At 36.7% G+C, this 19,107-nt stretch overlaps 1 protein-coding gene across 1 annotated transcript; it reads right to left on the bottom strand.

Moving 5' to 3' along the window:
• Window positions 1-253: 253 nt before the first annotated feature.
• On the bottom strand, window positions 254-16,917 carry LOC135689249 (uncharacterized). Its single transcript, XM_065206407.2, has 14 exons — window positions 16,069-16,917; window positions 15,523-15,701; window positions 14,168-14,252; window positions 12,141-12,257; window positions 11,485-11,539; window positions 10,303-10,427; window positions 9,718-9,772; window positions 8,831-8,946; window positions 7,938-8,006; window positions 6,602-6,692; window positions 5,131-5,655; window positions 3,808-3,954; window positions 3,138-3,316; window positions 254-766 (listed from the first exon to the last, which is right to left on the bottom strand). The coding sequence occupies exons 2-14, from the start codon at window positions 15,549-15,551 to the stop codon at window positions 734-736; spliced, it is 1,626 nt and encodes a 541-aa protein (XP_065062479.2). The 5' UTR covers window positions 15,552-15,701; window positions 16,069-16,917; the 3' UTR covers window positions 254-733.
• Between the last annotated feature and the right edge of the window lie 2,190 nt (window positions 16,918-19,107).

Genomic DNA, 19,107 nt, shown 5'->3' with positions numbered 1-19,107 from the left:
AAATGTAGCAGACATAGAGCAGTAGGAGACACAGGGACGTAAGAGACACAGGGGCGCAGGAGACACAGGGGCGCAGGAGGCATAGATGCAGCTCCCCAAAGTATGCAGAGTTTATCGAAATTTTTCTCAATGAAGCAACAATATATCGGTAAAGCCCATACCGAGCCCCCTCCCTTCCCCTAACCGTTAAGCTTCTGCTACGCCAACGATTTCCCCTACTAGAGGAGATATTAATAGAGTTAAATAAACAGCCTTTGTATATAGTATTTTCACGTAAAGCAAAAACTCAGATAATAGTATTTGAGACAAGAATTTCGTACAAATTCAAAACCAAAATAAATCAATATATTAAACAGATATTCCTGTATAGACAGGCTTCAAATGGTTTGAAGACAAGAAAAAGAGATTCCAAAATTCATCTATTAGCCGTTACTATCACATGTTAATTTCTTTTAAGACATAAATATATAAAGATAACCATTAAAAATGTCCTGGAAACTATAACCCTGTTAAAATTCCATTGAATATGTTAAATGTGCGAAGGCCGTTTGAAGCCAGGGAGCTTATTAATTGGGGTGCCTTTTCTGATTATCATACTAAACGTTAAAGGCAGCCTTGGTTAGAATCTATAGTAAACATCAGTTTGAATAATGAATACAAAACAGTACATTAACTTTTCAGACAGCGACTTGAAGAAAATCAGAGAAGAAGATAATAATTGTCGTTGGCTGCTTTATTCCCAATCTTCCCAGTCATCATCATCATCCTAAAATGAAAAACGACAATGTCACGATTGAATTCCATTTCTTTATCTCAATTCTTCTCATCGTGTCATAAGCTATCTTTCCAATTTTTTTAGTGTTTAGGCTGGCCATCAAAACCCTGCATACATTTCAAGGTTAGGAAATTAAACAATCTCTGCGTAAATAGACCACAAATGATTGACATATTCACAAGCACAGAATCAAAACTAACATCACAACACAGAATCAAACTGCCACATGGTACACTTTTAGAAAGAAGTTAGTAGAAATATTAGGCAATCGAATTGAGAAGATCAGATACGACCTAGTTGAAAAGTATTCGCATGGAGATAGAAGTGATACCTTTGCCAGAACCAAGCTTACTGCCTCTATCTTAAGCTCTCGAGCCTTGACCATTTTGACATCAGGCCAATCTCAAATTTCTAGACCCCATCCCACACTTTTCCACCCTTGCAGCTCTTTCCCATACGGTTTCCCCCAAAACCTTTTTCCAAGTCTAAGTTTCAGGCATTCTGATCCAGTTGCCTTCATCCTTATAGTCCCTTCTCGGGATCAGCTCTTCTCTCAAATCTATGGATGCCTGGTATTGATGTTTTATAACTGCAGCCTATCTCATCCACTTTTTGAGTTCATTCTTCTCGGCTCCAACAGCCTTTAGACTTTTCACCCCACGGCCCTCAGCTCTGGGCTATCATTCAGCAACTATTTCCACCCAAAATGCCTGAAAGGTCTCCTAATTAGGCACCTGGATTCTGACTATATGCATTTAATCTATCTGCCCTGTGCAACGCTGTCTAAAACAGTGCAAACTACAAGGATATCAGGCCAAAAGACTGCCACTAAATGCGGCTGGACGACAATCATATTCTATTTAAGGAAACAACACTCAAAGAGAATCGTGCTTTTTATGATTATTTCACGGTATATGACCCAGAAGAAAATCTTCTTGGGAAACAATTCACCAGTGACCATTGCTGTTACTGAATATAGATGAAAGAGAAGCGAGTTTTCCAGCCATAAATTATTGATGATTCAGTCTAAACAGATATTCGGGGTAGAATAAAGGTTGTTTCGAGTTGAGGAAGTCATTAATATTTGAACAAAAATCTTGACTCTGCCAAGATCTCTAAAAAAATTACAAAAATAGAGTGTTGTTAACGACACAGTGTGGGAAGTTTGCGAAAGGAGAGGCAGAACGTTAGCAACATAACTAAAATTCAAAGCTCCTTATAAGGATTTTGAAAAAAAATCTATCAAAATAAAAAAATTTGACAAAAATACAAAAAAGAGCGACTTCAATTCGTGAACTTGAAGTCAATGGACCCAAGGCGTCCCAAGGTGGTTAGCATGTATGCTGTTTTTCACTGCTAATTACCGAAAAATGAACTGAACTGAAAAACTGAATATGAGTTGAAAAGCTGAACACCAACAACTGAACACGAGTTGAAAACAACTGAATACGAATTGAAAACAACTGAGCACGAGCTAAACAACCGAACACAAACAACTGAACACGAACAGCTGAACACGAACAGCTGAACACGAACAGCTCAACACGATCAGCTGAGCAAGAGCAGTACATGATTCTTGATGATGTTTAACTGACTAATTTTATCTATTCTTGAACTACAAACGGTACACGACCAGCGTACCTGGACGCATGCCTACAAAATGCAAAACAATTACTATAGGCAAAATCAATATTCTGTATAATAAGACTAGAATCCTACCTGAAAAGAGTTTGATAAACACATCATTTACGATAATAAGTTAAAAGGCCAGCACTGAACTACCGCTTCGATTAGCCAACGCTACCAATAACCCTTTTTCAACACTAACCCTGCCATTCAGGTAGGCATGAGAGGCAAGAACTGAACACAAGACTCTAACTCTGAGTTTGAACTGGCTAACATACCTACACACATTACGTAATACGATGGAAAGGAACCTAAATCTACCTCTGCCCTTCTACAATGACAAAAGACCATACACATCCAACGTTATTAACAAACCGTATCTATGTAATGTAGTGGATATAGTGGATTGTGTTTTCATACTTTTAATTTCTGCTGATAGTTAGGCAAATATTATACAAGCAACATTAAAAACTTACTTTCTAATCTCATGCATCGTTCAATAGAACCAAAATTTTTCCTTAGGGAAAAGCGGGGTGACAAAATTCACCTTTGAAAACTGAAGATGGTGTTTCAATATATGTGGCTGAAGATGGTGTTTCAATATATGTGACAGGGATTGTCCCTAAAGCTTTAGAACAAAAGTGCCAATTTGCAATCCTTAGTCAATATTAGCAGACAATATTAGTTAATATCATATTAGCTAATATTAGTAAATATTAACATATATGTTGCTTACATCTAGGTCCCCTGATTTGCTCTTTATCTTCTCCATGATTTTTTGCAACTCCTCTTCGTTTATATCTTCATCTAAATCGAGATCACCATCTTCATTATCATCGTCATCCATGCTCTTGCATTCGATTTTCTCAACCAGCACTGCACTAGACGAGCTGCTGCCCGAGTTTCGATTTGATTCTAAGGTTTCGAAAATAGTGAATAATTAAAAACTTCACAAAACCTTAATATTGAAAACAAAACCATAGACCCTTCCTTGATTAAATGAATCAATCGATTCTAAATAAATCAGATTAAATCTATGGAGTAAATGCAAACAAATTGAAGCAGCGTATATTAGAACAACTATTGGATGGAAATATAAAACTTTGGGTTACTTTGTGAGGAGGAGTCCGTTCTTCAAATGGAGAGATATTGCCTCGACAGCAATATTTTTTACCTAATATTTCTACATATCAAAGCATACTGAACACCTTGAAAAAGATAAATAAAATTTACCCTGGCAATATATTTGGCTGCTGCTAAATAAGCCCTAATCTTCGAATAAGTCCCCACCCTGAAATATTTCTTTGCGAAACAAGCCTCCAGGGGCTTTTTCGAGGACTTATGACATATGGCAATTCCTTAATGCTGAGATAAAAGACACATTTTAGTAGATGCTATCAAGATACCTGGGCTTTTCGTGAGTTCAGAATCCGATTCCTTTCCATTGATAAACTTTTCCTTTTTCGACTTGCGAACACGAATTTCATCATCTACGCTGATCCATGAACCCGTACTGGCAGTCTCGGAATGATCTAGCCTCGTTTCATATGCACCTAGCAACGCAATAACTTGCATTATTTGAAAATATACTTGGAATCAAAATAGGAAATCTGATGCTATCATATGTTATCCAGCTTTATCGCTTATAAAGGATTTCGCTAAACTTAATTCCAAACTGTTAATCCTTGAAAAAAATAATGCCTTATTTAATGTACAATACCAGGGCAAAAGTATTGCAACAAAATGAAAGTGCTGCTAAAATAATTATTGGACTCTTACTCAGGAATGTGCCAGGTTTGAAGGACTCTTACTCAGAAATGAGGAAGTCGCAATACATGTAAAAACTTTGCAAGAACATATGCTTAAGTTTACAAAAGTATTACTCTTCAATAGAAAAGTGTTGCAATATAATCAAATCTCTTTCATTTAAGGGTAGCACAGTTTGGTTTCCCGACCGACAAAAAGCTGCAAAAAGTGAAAATGAGTTATAATGAAAATCAGAGGCTCGAAAGGGTCAGGACGTAACTACCGTTAATGTACTTTATAAATTGAGTTAAAAAACATTTTAAAAAAGTAAAATTGGCCGTTTTTAGCACTAGCTTTTTTCTAGCCAACTATAAATGTATTGTAAACAGCAGCTCATTCTTGCTGTACCCCCACAGAATCTAAACATTACATAAAACTGCTTTTATTGACTAAATTCGATACAAGGTTCAATGACACGCTGTGGCCCTGCTGTACGAATAATTTCGAGGGGGCAGTGTCATAAATCTAAAGTTTTAAAATCTAATGATAAGGCAAGATGAACCTAATAACAGTAAGAATATGTTTGAGATTCTCTAAAATGTTCTTAAAGGAAGGTAAAAGATGGAAAAACTTGGCCCAGCGGCTAGTATCATTGCAGAACTTCATTCCGAGGCATAGGTAGTCAACTTTTGTCGAAAACTGGCTTATTTCAAAGTAAAATGTGGATCTCATGTGTTAGTCACCTATGGTCCTAACTGTTTCAGCTCATAAAAAGTTCTCTCTATGACATAAAGATGCTTCTCTTTGGTAAAACAATCCTATGACAGTTATCAGTACCACTTCGTGTAGAGAAATGGACAGTTAAAACTTGCTCCTTCAAGTACGATCACCAGGCATCGAACAAGCAACAACATACCATATAAAAGCAATATTAAAAAATTCTTACAGTCTTTATATTGCATATGATAGTAATCTTGTGTCACCTTTTACATCCAGTAGCCTGTCACTGCAGCCCGTTGATTTCGCCTCATTGCTTTCTCTTAGACCAGCTGTACTCTGAACTTTTCCACCTACTACCAACGAGCTATCCGATACCTTTTGAATAAATTCGACCGAGCTCCCAGATGAGCTATCGTCCTTGCTAGGTGACAATCGATTCGAAGTCGAAGGTGAAAGCCCAGCCTCGCTTCCATCTACCTCATCACCCTCGTTTGACCAAGAAAGAGATCCCTCAGAAACCTCTCTCTGATATTCGATCTCCTTGGCAGAGTTCGAGCGACCACTATCGACATCCTCTGTTTTTTTCGGCGATAAAACTTCGAAACTGGGGTCATCGTTCGTTTCTGCGACACTGCCTTTCGTGGGTACATCCTCATTTAATTTTTCGGTTTTTTCACTAGGATCATTTTCAATTTTTACAGTTTGTTCTGTAAGTTTCGTTTCTGCATGAACCTGCGCTTGCACGGCAACTATGGCAGCTTTGGAACCAGTCTCAGTTTCAACAATGTCTGTAAGAAAGAGAGGCGATCATAGGCTTGTGACGCAACATAAACAGCGATTTATTTTTTGAAGTCACAAATAACAGCTAAATATGTTCAAATCCTATTGTCGTTACTACGTGTTTCACATAGACAGTCCTTATTAGAAGGGTGCTCAAACAATCCAAAAGTAGAAGGGGGAGGGGGGGGGATCCAAAGTTTTCTAACAACTTTTGACAAAGTTATTCGAGAGGAAACAAACTGCATAGAAAATCTAATGTTGGTTGAAAGGTTCGACTAGTAAAGGAAAATATACATTAACAACTGCTAAGAAGAAATCAGCTTTTTAAATGTCTTGGGTCTTTGGGCAGTTCAAGGTGTGTTTAACTGCGTCAAAGACTCGTAGCGAGGATTATTTGGAAGGTGAAAATTTCCTTGCAGGAAAAAAGAAGACAATCCTGCTCACAGATATGTTCCATGCTACTTTATAACTTAAGCTAGTAAACGGTATTCAATACAAGTTGGGCACCAATTGTCCAAGAAAACCCTCCAGCTGGGTAGAGGAATGTCCAAACAAACTAACCAGATTATGTTTTACCTTAAAATGGCAGAAGGTATATCTCTGATTGGGCAGTCTTGGAGATTTATGGGAAGAGGCAGATCAAAATGTTCGAAACGCATTTCCTTTAGCAGCGAATGACAAAAATTTTACTATAGCTATGGAGAATTAGTTCTTAAACTAACCCCCGGAACATTTTGCAAATGAATATGCAGGACGCGTCTCAGATACGTTAAGCCGGTTAAACAACTGTGTTGAAGTACATTAGTTAGGCTAAATTTGGATTTTAATTATTATTATGGCAGGTATTTTTTCCACATTGCCCACTGGCTGGTGCTTGCAAAAACGATCAAACAGAGCAAAAATGAACAGATAATTTACAGCTGTCTATGCTAACAAAACTTTGAAAGAACTTACCATCTCCATCGTCACTGTCCCATTTGTATTCCTCTTCGTGTATACTCGAGGTTTCTGCGCGGGCAACCAACGCAGCTCTTCGTTCCTCTTTCTGGTATAAGAAAGCAACACTAGTTTCAGGCGCGCACTGATAAAACAGGACTCGTTTATAAGCAACCAGTTGTTGGAAAAAGGAGTAAAAAGTAGCTTCAAGTACATCATTTTGTAAACTTGATTGTTGGCTTAGCTTGGCCAATGAGTCAAATATTGAGAGTCTTTCTAAATGGAAGATCTGAGAACATGCTTGGACAGATGTTGCAACTCATTTGAAAGACCTCTTTTATAAACATTCAAAGCAATGTCTATCTGGTCTAGAGTTGTCTGGCTTCGATATATCAATCTTTGCCGTTCGAATCCAAACAGGCATGCTAGATGTAATAGTTTTTGGCTTCCTTTTCATTGGCAAATGGCAGCATCACAACACGGTATTTTGCATGTCGTAAAACAAGTGCTACGGTTCTACTAACACGTGGTTTTAGGGCGAAATTAGCTTTAGATTAATCGACATGCACCAACTTAATTGCATTAATGAAAAGCCTTAAAAAAGGGCTAACTTTAATGCAATCGACATAGCTATACTTTAGTGACTCAGGCTATGTGTTAATCAACGATTGGCCAATCAACAAGCGTAATACCTCTCAGAAGGTTACTGATTGGTTGGTAATTTATTGATAAATGGCTTCAGCCCCTTTCGTATCTGTCGATTGCCTTCAAGCTTGCGTAACAATCATTTGATGTGTGAAGGCACATGACCATCGCAGCAGGGAAACCATAACACAATTAAAACAGGTCCTAAAGCTTCAGTTGTCGATTTCGTGTGAGTTCTCTTCCATTTATTATAAGGGTAGATTTTCTATCAATGTTGCCTTTGAAATTGAATAAGATATTCCTGTGTATCTAAGATTGCTGATCGAATAAAATGGAAAGCCAGTTGGAGCACAAGCAGTTAGAAAGGCAGAAAGCTGGTCATCTTTCCACGCTAGGCTGCTGGTAAAACAGAAAGATCTAAACAAACGTAGCCCCTAATTACAGGACCATCGCAGCCCCTAATTACAGATTTTCCTATATATATATAATCACACATTCCGTTGTATTTACAACATTGTGTACATCAAATAGTGAAAAAAGGTTAAAAGTTAGTTTCTCAGGCTTCGTATAAGGGAATAAAATTTCTTCTTTAAGATAAAATTGACTGGCTACACCAGTTTTTGGCTATAAAGAGGTCCTGAAAAAATGTGTTATACCCGAGAAAGAAATCAAAGTTTAAATAAAGAAAACAATTGAAATATTCAATTACCATTTCAAATTGGTGAATTTTGTAAAAATATCGCTTCCAGAAAACGCCATGAGAAACAGCCGAGGGAACCTATGACAAAATATCGTCATGATGAAATTCCAAATGAATAAAAAAAGATTTCTATGAGACACAATAAAATCAATCAAAGACTTTGGATTTATCGTATAGTCTCGTATCGTGAAGGCAAAATAAAAAAACCCACAGTACATATTTTGCTACAGAGGACTTAAACGGCTGAACAATGTCATTCGAGGCAGGTTTTACTAAGTCCGGTTTATCGCATTCGATTTAACAAATCAATCTTTCATCCAAATATATCAAAACTATCAAAATTTTCAGATCTTTCATTAGATCGAGCGATAGAGGTTCTTTGAATAGAGAGCAGCTGCTACAGACAAAATATTGACCAATCAAAAGACAGGGAATTGCTAAATCTAAAAGTATATCAGTGCAACATAACATCTCGGCATTTTAAAAGCCTTTTCTGAAAAGTTTTGGAGTAAGCCTTGTGGTAAAGACTTTGAACAAGCATCCTTCTTGTTAATAACAAGTCTCTTTTCGTCATAACTACATGGGCAATAAAAAACTACTTAAATTGCAAAATATTTGCATTGTACACGGCAGAAACGTATACAAATAAATGTATTCATTATATATCAGTACCTTAACAGAGAATGCACCTTCAGCTTGCGACAATAAAAGCATTAAACAGTGCAGGGTTCTAAGGATTAAGGGTGTTTTTGTCAATACCTCCTGGACTTTTCAAGCAAGTGTGTAGAGCCTGTTGTGAGCAGCTTGACTGTGCAATTATAATGGGGACACCCGAGCAATGATTGGGCTAATCTTCCCTTTTGATAAGGAGCTTTACTAACTAAGCAAAAAGATGAACGCACCAACTTTGAATAAATCGCTCTTATCTCAGGGACTTTTACAAGCAAATCAGACATCTCTCCTCTCTTTGAATCAAAATCAAACATCTGTTGCCAGTCAAGAAAATTGTCTTTTGGACCTAAGAAAATACCAAACATACATATTTACAACAAAATTCGACTGGGAAGCATGAAAATAAGTTTCAAATATTCAGAAAGCTAGCAATTGCAAAAAGCACGGCAAGTACCTCTTCCCACGGGCCTAGCTACATAAAGGCAAGCTCAATACAGACATATAATGACAGCGAATGACCTTGATCTCGGGGCCTGTTATTTGACAGACGTGCATTTAAGTGATAAGTCCTGTGCATAGCAGTTTGTCGCAAAAAGAAATTTGGTAGGATTAAAAATAGACAATCGTTTTGCGGTACAAAATTTAGAAATTGCAGTTTTCGATCGATGCTCTGACGCTTTCTACTCTGAAAAGTGTCAGACAAAAAGCTTTAATATGTCTCAAAATGTTTACTTTTTTAAAAAACAAATGATAAAACGGCTCAAGACAACAGCACGCATTGGGCAACAATAATAGTGATGTTTCTGATTGGCCTATATCGATCCACAATTTGGTATATTCATTTATGATCTGACATTCTATATTCTGCAGAACGTCCGTCGAAAAGCTTATCTGCGTTTTAAAACAATTGGGAAATAATAAAGCGGGAAAGAAAAAGAGCCACTAGTTTTGCAATTAACAATGCAAAAACTTCCTATAAAAGAAAATTAACTAACGTGTGAAACTGACCTTTAACTAGAAGCCAAGAACTTTTTCAGCTGAAGTCTGGTCTAATAAAATTCAACTTTACCAAACGCATCAAACTTAATCCGAGTAGTCAGTACAAAGTAACACATACCCTCCGGTTCATTACAATATGTTCCTACTTCGGTCTGTATTTGCTGGATTTTGACCTGGAAATATGAAAACCGGTATTATTAAGGCATCTTACAAATGAGGCTGAAATGGCACAAAAACTCGACAAGCAACCCATGGTGTTAAATCGCTCAAAACGAGGACTTAAGAAAAACTGGCTGACGATAAAAACGATTTTGGAAAAACGGAGAATCTTTGCCATCATGACGTTTGCAACGAGCAGCTTTTTAGAGGATAGCAATTTTGTAAGGTCGTATTGGATAATTCTCAAGGAGACTAGCATAGAATAATACTTTAAAAATGCTGTTTAACTAATTGTTCAAATTTAGATTTAATGAAAAAAACTCTTATAAAAATATTAATATTGGAGATTTTCGATTTCTTCTAGCGTTTTATACATTTCAAAACCCCTTCAGTGGTCCTTTTCCCAAAAACCAAAACATCGCACCAAATCCACTCTGGCTCACATATCGGCCTAATGGTCGTTAAATGGACGTGATGAATTAATTAACATACACATGAGAAAATAAGTCCTTCTGCCCTTAAATAGATGTGAGAGGTAACCTACCCTTCGTCTGTCATAAACAGGGGATGACGCGGACACTTCTGCATGATGATTGTCAGAAGATGGTGCTTCTTCCTGTGCAAGGGTTTTTAGGCTTTCAGACACTGATGACAAAATATTTGCAAATCCTGAAAAGTAAAATCCGCATCTTTAGAGAAAATGATCACCAGAAGGACGATGTACTTTGTAAAAAGAAGGTTCTGATGACAGCTATAGTTTATGATAATTTATAAACAATTTTCCTTAGCCCATTAAAGCTGGTACGATACAGCCCTGGCCAAACAACTGAATAAAGCTTGATACTTCTGAATGATGTTTCCCATGTCTCTTTTGAATGATGACAAAGTTCACTTAACAGAATACAAAAAAATTGGGTGGAGGGTGGTATGCATTATACATGGAGGGTATTGTAAATAGTATGTTGGGGTACGGTATGTGCTACATAGTAGGTTACGGTAGGGTATAGTTTGCTCTTGATATAGAATACAATAAATTTCATTAATCTTTTGAAGGATGGCAAAGTGTGCTAAATAGAATACAAAAATATATTGGGGGTTGATTGTATCATATATGAAGGGTATGGTATAGTATGGTGGGGTACTCTATGCTTTATATAGAAGGGTATGCTATTTATATAGAATACAAAAATGCTCATTATTTTTTTGGATGATGGCAAGTGCACTAAATAGAATACAAACAATTTGTTACGGCATGGTATGTGCTATATATTAAGGGTATTGAATAGTATGGTAGGGTATGGTATGCATCATAGAGTAGGGTATGGTAGGAAATGGATTAATATTTATATAGAACAAAATAAAGCTCAGTATTATTTTGTATGATGGCAAAATGTACTTAACAGAATACCTAAAACATGGACGGGTATAGTATGCATTGTATATGAATGGAATTGTTTAGTATGGTAGAGTACGGTATGCGTCATATGAGTAGGGTATGGTAGGAAATGGTTTGCTATTTATGTAGAATACAATAAAGCTCAATATTATTTTGAATGAAGGCAAAATGTACTTAACAGAATACCTAAAACATGGACGGGTATAGTATGCATTGTATATGAATGGAATTGTTTAGTATGGTAGAGTACGGTATGCGTCATATGAGTAGGGTATGGTAGGAAATGGTTTGCTATTTATGTAGAATACAATAAAGCTCAATATTCTGTACCTTGTCTGAAAGCTGATTGACCTGGTGCTTCATCACCCTGATCATCTTTGCTGGTCTGTAAAGTAACAATGCATTTGAATTTTGGTTGGGAACATGGTTTGTAACTGTGCTTGAAATTATCATCAAAGAAACATTACATGAAGTAAAATAGCAATATCTTCAAAACTATTGGGTACTAGCTGCAACAAAAAAATCACCATTTTCATTTTATTGTGGTATCAAAAAGGTCTAGTTTTGCCACTTTGGTGCTTCTTAAACATTTGGGGACTTGAGAATGACACTAAGTACAGAAAGGTAACTGCTGCTAAACATGACAAGATCTGAAATTTTTCAATGCAGATGCCCTAAGCTGGAAGTAAAACTTAAATAGCTTTTTTGCAAATCTAGCCACAAATATTGACTGACAGATATTCAATCAGCAAGCATGGCACCACTTACAACATTACTAGCTGGCCACTTTAGTGTATCATAAAAACAGACCATTGACTAAATGCTACAATGTGCAGTGATCGGAAAGAAACATTCATAACAATAGCACTAGAAAGGCAAGAAACTTTGAGATCCTCTTTACAAAAAGATGTTAAATTGTCTCTAGTATGAACATTACTTTAGTTTGAAATGACTATAGTGTGAAAGAACATTTGAATACCACATACTTGTATCTGGTCTTGAACCTTAGATGCAGCATCAACAACCACGTGAGCTGTATCTGTTTGGATGGTCTGGTAAAACTCTGACAAGTCTTTCTGCACCATTTCATAGGTAGATGATGTCTGCAAAGAAAACACATGGCTACAAGCTATAATTGGGAAAAGGCTGTACTTAAAATGCATAACTCAGTCCTTTTCGTTTAGCGCGTGCGATCGCACCCGCACACGCCTGCACACGCGCAAGTTAAATTGCGCGTGCTTTTGACCACACGCGCAAACAGGTGTTTTTGCAGTTTTCTGTTAAAGGGCCTCTCCAGCCAAATTTTGCACTTGCATTTTATTGGCAATTTTTATAAAGAAGTTGAGCCTGCTGATCACGAATTCGTTATTTGTTTTTCGATATTTTTTTACAGTTTGTGAGAAATAAGCTCTTGCATTTCGATAATTTAATTTAATTAACCGACAAAAATTTTTGGTTTGGTTACACTGTGACGCAATTTTGACGTCACAGTGTATTTCGGATAGTCTCGCCTCAAACCGAATCGAACGACGGCGATTCGCAAATTGAACACTGCAAGTGATGGTACTCTCAGTTTTGTTCCACCAGCTTTTAGTTTGAGCATTTCAGACACCAATTCTGAAGCCTTTAGTTGTTCATCGTTTCTGGAGAACAACTGAAGTGACAATTTCGATTAATTATACGCGAGGGAAGAGCTGGAACAGGAACTGGATGCAGTTATCAACGCGTGACCATGAGTCCTTCACGCTTCGGTGGAAGATATACGAAATTCATGGCGAACGAGAGCCGCACATTGTGACGTCAGAATGTCACCAAACTGATTCGGCTTTTGTCGTTTTTTTTCTCGGAAAGTTGCAACTGTAAAGCCTTACAACTTCTAAACTAATTGGAATTTTTCAAAAACAATGACTTTGTCATAATACACGCACCAGATGCTAACTTTTAAGTCATTAAAAACAATTTTCTTTTGCTGGAGAGGCCCTTTAACATCAATTTCCCATGGTCTCATGATTATCTATCCTTTTCCCTTGTTACTTGATTCGCACTTTTGACCACAATATGATTTTTCCAATTTTCGGAAGTGATGTTTGGCTTTTGACTGAGTGCTCCATTCAACTTAGCGTCTCGTCTTTCAGCTAAGTCGCCATTAGCATGTTAAGTGTAATAACTGATTTCCTGTCAAAACGTAATTAGGCCCTGAAAGCAAGTAGCTGTTGGAAACAATTTTTACTTGCTCTTGTAACTTTGGAGAGTGACGACGACTTTTAAAAGATGGCTGCTAAGGGCAACAACATCTGTTATGTATTGATTAATTTTGAGTTTTGCTCTTGCACGTATTCGAGTGGCTTTTTCCTTCTTGCTCCTTTTACCAATTTTATCAGGTTTGTACTTCAAATTTTCTTACAAGTGCGATCGCACGCGCAAATTTGTTTACATGTGCGATTTGCCACACACGCGTAATTTTGCTCACGAGAAGGACTGATAACTATACAGCCAAGTGGGTTTGTGCATCTTTGTAGTGTCCTAAAGTAAACAGCGAATTATGAGCAACATTTCTATGATGTCAGCAAAAAATGCTTCTAGCTCTTCTACAATTTGCATCTTATAGTCTATGAATGGTATATGAAAATTAGTTAAAATTGTGTACAGGGTTTTCTGGCCCCTATGACACCTTTCAATCTATGCCACAGATTGTTTATCAGGCAAACTTGGATAGCAGAAAAATGCAAAGTTCAAAGAACCATTTTGGACTTGGATTTTTAGAGTGATAAACCATGTTATTAGGTCTCTGGTAGAGAGATCTGGGTATTATTTCATGCACATTATCAGCTCAAACAAGTATTGTTTCACAGCATAAATTGGCATGCCACATCTTTTGTAAATTAACAAAGATGAATGCTCAATGCTTTCCCTAACTTTTAATGTTTTGTAAACAATCCTCCACAGTACAATTGTGTGATTCATCAAAGCTACATAAGTTCTGTTGAATGCTTCACTCAAAAAAGATACTTGCCTTTTCCTTCACTGTATCCACAATAGATTTGCTCCAAGATTGCCACCACGATCCACCTTCATCTTTCTCTGTATTCTCTTCAGCACTGGCAATGTAAAAAACAATTGAATTTTTAACTAAAAATATATATACATATCTTAATTTCAAGAACATAAGGTTTTGAAAGAAGTGCTTTTCAAGCAAAAACAAACTAGAAAAATCATCTAGAAAAATCTAGAACCTTGATCAAACAAGCAAGTTACAAGTTACAAGGTTTTTGGTATTTGGTGGTCAGACCCATCATTCTTATCTCTCTAAGCAACTCAGAGATTCCAAGTTCTGCCTGTTCAGAATATGCAATAAATGCAAGATCATTTACAAATGCTATCTCCAGTGGAACCCTGTTTCTATTATTTGTTGCTCCTATTACTGTTACACCAATGAACAGAAAAGGACTTAATATAAAACCCAAATTTCTCTAAACACCGATACTAAAGATCAATTCAAAAGGAGTTGTACTTACCAAACATAACATTAATTCATTTATTCATTCATTAATTCATTCATTCATTTTGCATTAATGTTATTGACAATAAGTAATAACAAAAAACTCTCCATCAATATAATTTAATACAAGCTAATTACAGAAAAATCCATCCAGTTTACATAAAAGTAAACAATAAACTTCAACGGCGAAACGTTTGTATTGGTTTTCAGCTAAACAAAATATGTTTTTAGGATTTTACTTTGCACAACATGTGACATAATAATTTATACTCAAGAAAACATATACCTTCAAAATTGGTCAAAATTGAAGAACAAATTAAGAGCAAGCAGAGGCTGAGCCACTCCAGAATGAATTTTGGAACAAAGTTTAATCTCAAAACGAGGATTTTTCCCATCTAGGGGTGCTTTTTTTGGTGAATATCCAACTTGATGGCAAATAAGTGATGTATCATTCCCTTTACATGCAAATGGGGTTCCGACAATTCCCTAGAATGCAATAGCTAGCAATTTCATTCCTTACATCCAATGGACTTAATAGCAAACTAACAACAATCCAGCCTCAAATTATCGAGAAAAAAAGTAAGAGCAGCCAGCCTGAATTTCAATATACTGGTTCTGTTAAAAAATGAGTACATCTCTGCAAAGTAGGAAGTGGTTTTAATGTTTACAGCTCAGTCCTTATACAAATCGTATCACAATTTACACTCTTCCCTCTTCGAAAATGCAAGCATGAAAACAAGGAAAAACAAGCCGGTCACTAGCACGATTGCGAAATGAAACTGTACTTTTTGGCAAGTAATCCGCTTCTTGAAAGAAGTTTGTGAGAGGCAACACGAGAATAGCATCAGAAATTAATTAACAACTCTTACCCTGTCTCTTTCGCAGCCATTTTTATCATCAATGTGGAAATATTCAGGATGATTTACTTCGGCCTACGTGGCCAATAATGCGTCATGACGCTATCATCTGCAGAGCGCCGATAAGCAACTGAACTCAGTGACCAATACAATCAGCCTTGTTGTAAAATGTCGGGTAGCAGTCAACTTTTCTGTAGAGGAGAAGTATTTAGTCGATTTCCTTAGAAGTAGATCAATAATAAACCGGGAAGGCTCGCCAATCTAAACGTCCTCGAAAATTAACGACAACAACAATTTTTTGTCCAGCCTCCTTTTGGTAAATTCGACACTGAAGGCTCAGGAAGATCAGGACATTGACCCGAAGAGTTTTATAACCCAAAAAATAATAAGCTTAACTCTAACTTCCGAGATTGAGAATAGGGCCACCGAGAGGAAGGAAGGGCAAACTGCCCCAGGGCCTCGAGAATTGAATATTAAGGAAACGCAACAAGTATGCCTAAAAAATTGTTGAACGTTGTAAGCGACTGTAAAAACATTCTGGAATGTGTTTCAACTTACTTGAAGGGTGAGAGCGAACAAATTTGCTGCTCGCTTCGCTCGCAGTGCATTGAAATGTTTGTTGTGTTGGTATCAATTGAACACAATCTTTTGATGATACAAAAATGGAAAAGAGCTTTGAAAAAAACAAACATTTGATTAAACCGTACATTGAAGGATAGAATAAAACAGCATGTCCCTTCTAGCATTAAAAACAAAACTCTTTCCCAAAGAGAACAGCCACCTCGGTCTTGCAGATCTAAAAGTGCGACTAAAACTAAAACATGCGATTCTGCTATCGGGCAGCATTTACTGGAAAACCCAGATTGTGCAAAAACTTTAATGGCGATATGTTTCGGATTATTGGTATAGCCCGATCGTCGTTCCATCTAGCAGTTTTGGAATCTATCTACATATGCACGAAAAAACCGCTATTTGGTAGAGAAAAGGAGTTCGTTTTCACCTCAGGACTCTATTGGTAACATTCTCTATAGGTAGCGGCACTTATTGGACAGCCTCAACAGTCACGTGCTCGCATTTCTGATTGGCCTATTTAGATCCACAACTAGGGTTCGTAATTGTTTTAAATACCGGGCCAGAAAAACATATATATTTTCTTTTAGGGGGCCAGTTGCTTTCCAAGGCTGCTTGAAATAAAACTCAGAACTTATTTTCGCCAGGCTAAGTTAGTGGTAAGATAGACAGGCCTTTTATTCCGTGTCTATCTTATCTACCTTAGCATAAACCCAAAAAATTGTTTTCACAAAGGTTTGTAACTTTTTTTCTTGTACCGGGATGAGTCAGAAGATCCTTCCATGCTATTTTAGGCTAGAACGTTAATTTTTGTTAGTCTCTTGTTGAGCCGATTTGAAGCGCCTGAAGTCAGGTCGAGGGACTGCAAAGCGTATTTTAAAGAACGGCCAAAGTCTTATGTTAGTCGATGTATTGAGTCAAGGCCGCCACCATGGTGGGGGGGGGGGGGCGCAAGAAAAAACTTTAGATTATATAAATCTTGGAATGGCCAAAAATGTCAGGACCGAAAAAATAAACCAAAGAGAAATCGAATTCCAAATTTTGAAAATGTTGACAAAAAATATTTTCGAGGTAAAGAGCATTCGGCGGATCGGTGTTTAAGAATGGCTGGTATATATGTTTCCTTACGTAAAGTTTTCGATCTATGTTCTGACTTTAACTCTGAAAAGTGTCAGACAAAGGATGATGACCGATAATAAGCTGAAAATTTATATCCAAATGTGGATCGAAAGTAACGTAAGAAGAAGAAAGATGCGTTGCTTGGCTCTTCTGTTTACTATCAACCAGCAACCGCTAGCCTTAGGGGCTGAATAATACAATACTTGATTCACGGATTATCATCGACTTTTTACTCTCTGCACTGGTTGAAATTTCTTTGTATTTGGTAGGCACTTAATGAAACCTGATAATAGAAAGCTTCTAGAAATTTCGTTGTAATGTAGCCAAGAGAGTTGTAATGGGGAGTAAAATCGTCAACCCATTAAATAATCGGTTATTAGATAAATAATTAAAAAAGACCCCTATTATTGCTATTAAGACTCTCTTCTTATAACAAACATTTCCTTTAGGTATAAACAAAAGTTCTTCATTTTCAACTCAGTAAAAGTTATTCACAAAGAAAATACGTAATGCAGAATGCAGCCACTTTTATGCGCACCACTCATTCCCTGATAATGTTTTTGTAAATGAAACTGATTTAGACTATAAAAGGCTAGAGCTCTGTTTTTAACTTGACCAACATCTTGAATGGAATTTCTACACGTTAAACGTTTCTCAAATATCCAATGATAAAGCCGAACTTTCCAACAGGAAATTGGGTAGGGACCATGCGTCATGCCTCATAACTTCCCTCACAAGATACCAACCGTTTTCTATCATGAATATAGCCAGCTTTTCAATGACGACTCAGCTAAGCATTTATTGGTACGATCCAAGCCTTCGGTATTTCTTGGAAATTTGTTACATACTAACTTTCCTCAACCAAAAGTCTTGCTTCCAATACTGATGCTGTGCATCTATAGACAGCATCGTAAAGCACAAATCCCTAATTAATAAAGATATATTTATATCAAGTCAATTAATTGCTACATACAGTTAGTGATCAAAAGTATTGCACAGGTTTGACAAATCAGTAATAGCGGCCGCCTTTTAACAACAAATCGATTGAAATCCAAACCACTTTTGTGAAGCTATTAGGCGTCTTTTTATAGTTAAAAACCAATCAAACCAAGCTTAAAACCATTGGCATCACTTTTAATTTAAAGGTTGAGAAAAGTTACTTTTTTAAAAGTAAAAAATTTCAACTTTTTATTGGACAGTCGGGCAGCTTTGAAACCTTTGTGAAACATACTAAAAGCTTGTAAATAAGTTTTGTAACAGGTTCTACTAATCGCGAAATGATAGGTTCAGAAAAACATCTGCAAGATCACATTTAGATGTTGGAGAACCAAGTTGATCATAAATGGCCTTTTTTGGTGGAAAGTGGCACATTTAAGCTGTTTTATTACGCCAACTCCTTTAGAGCTATTGAGGCATTTCAGTAAACCTGTTTATCGCAGGAATTTTGATATTTTAAATTAATGAGAGGACGGAATTTTGTATTACGCAATTCGCAGCAGTATTTGTTCCCATTACTACATCGCAATCGGTTACAAAAGATAGACTAGACGATTTGTGATAAATTTTATTGACTGAATTCTGCTGCAACATATCACGAAGCGGCAGCTGTCATTAGGTCCCTTGGAGCTCCAAAACTTTCCGACCAAAAACTTTAGCACATTCTCTGACAAAAATGAGGAAAACGAACAGTTCTAGACACCAAAGCATAAAGTAAGTACCCCCGAAGTCATTGTAAAAAAATATCGCAAATTGGTGCAAAGATCAATTTTGTTATTACATTTTGTTCCACCATGGCTCAATTATTGTGTTTTTGTGGCGATGTTGTATATAAATAGGCAAAAATCAAGAATAATTTTGCATTTACTTTTTTCAGCATCAAACCTTAATACATTTTGCAATATATTCCAA

This window comes from Rhopilema esculentum, chromosome 9, assembly GCF_057945365.1.
Source record: "Rhopilema esculentum isolate cy_ngs chromosome 9, ASM5794536v1, whole genome shotgun sequence".
Lineage (NCBI taxonomy): Eukaryota > Metazoa > Cnidaria > Scyphozoa > Rhizostomeae > Rhizostomatidae > Rhopilema > Rhopilema esculentum.
The sequence above is the reverse complement of the archived record's forward strand: the minus strand, read 5'-3'. Positions and strand labels throughout refer to the sequence as shown.

Coding starts and splice junctions, on each gene's coding strand:
- LOC135689249 (XM_065206407.2), bottom strand. CDS start 15,551: ATGATAAAAATGGCTGCGAAAGAGACAGG. Junction 11,540..12,140: donor AGGTTCAAGACCAGATACAA/GTATGTGGTATT, acceptor GTTACTTTACAG/ACCAGCAAAGATGATCAGGG. Junction 767..3,137: donor GCAAATCAGGGGACCTAGAT/GTAAGCAACATA, acceptor TTTTCATTTTAG/GATGATGATGATGACTGGGA.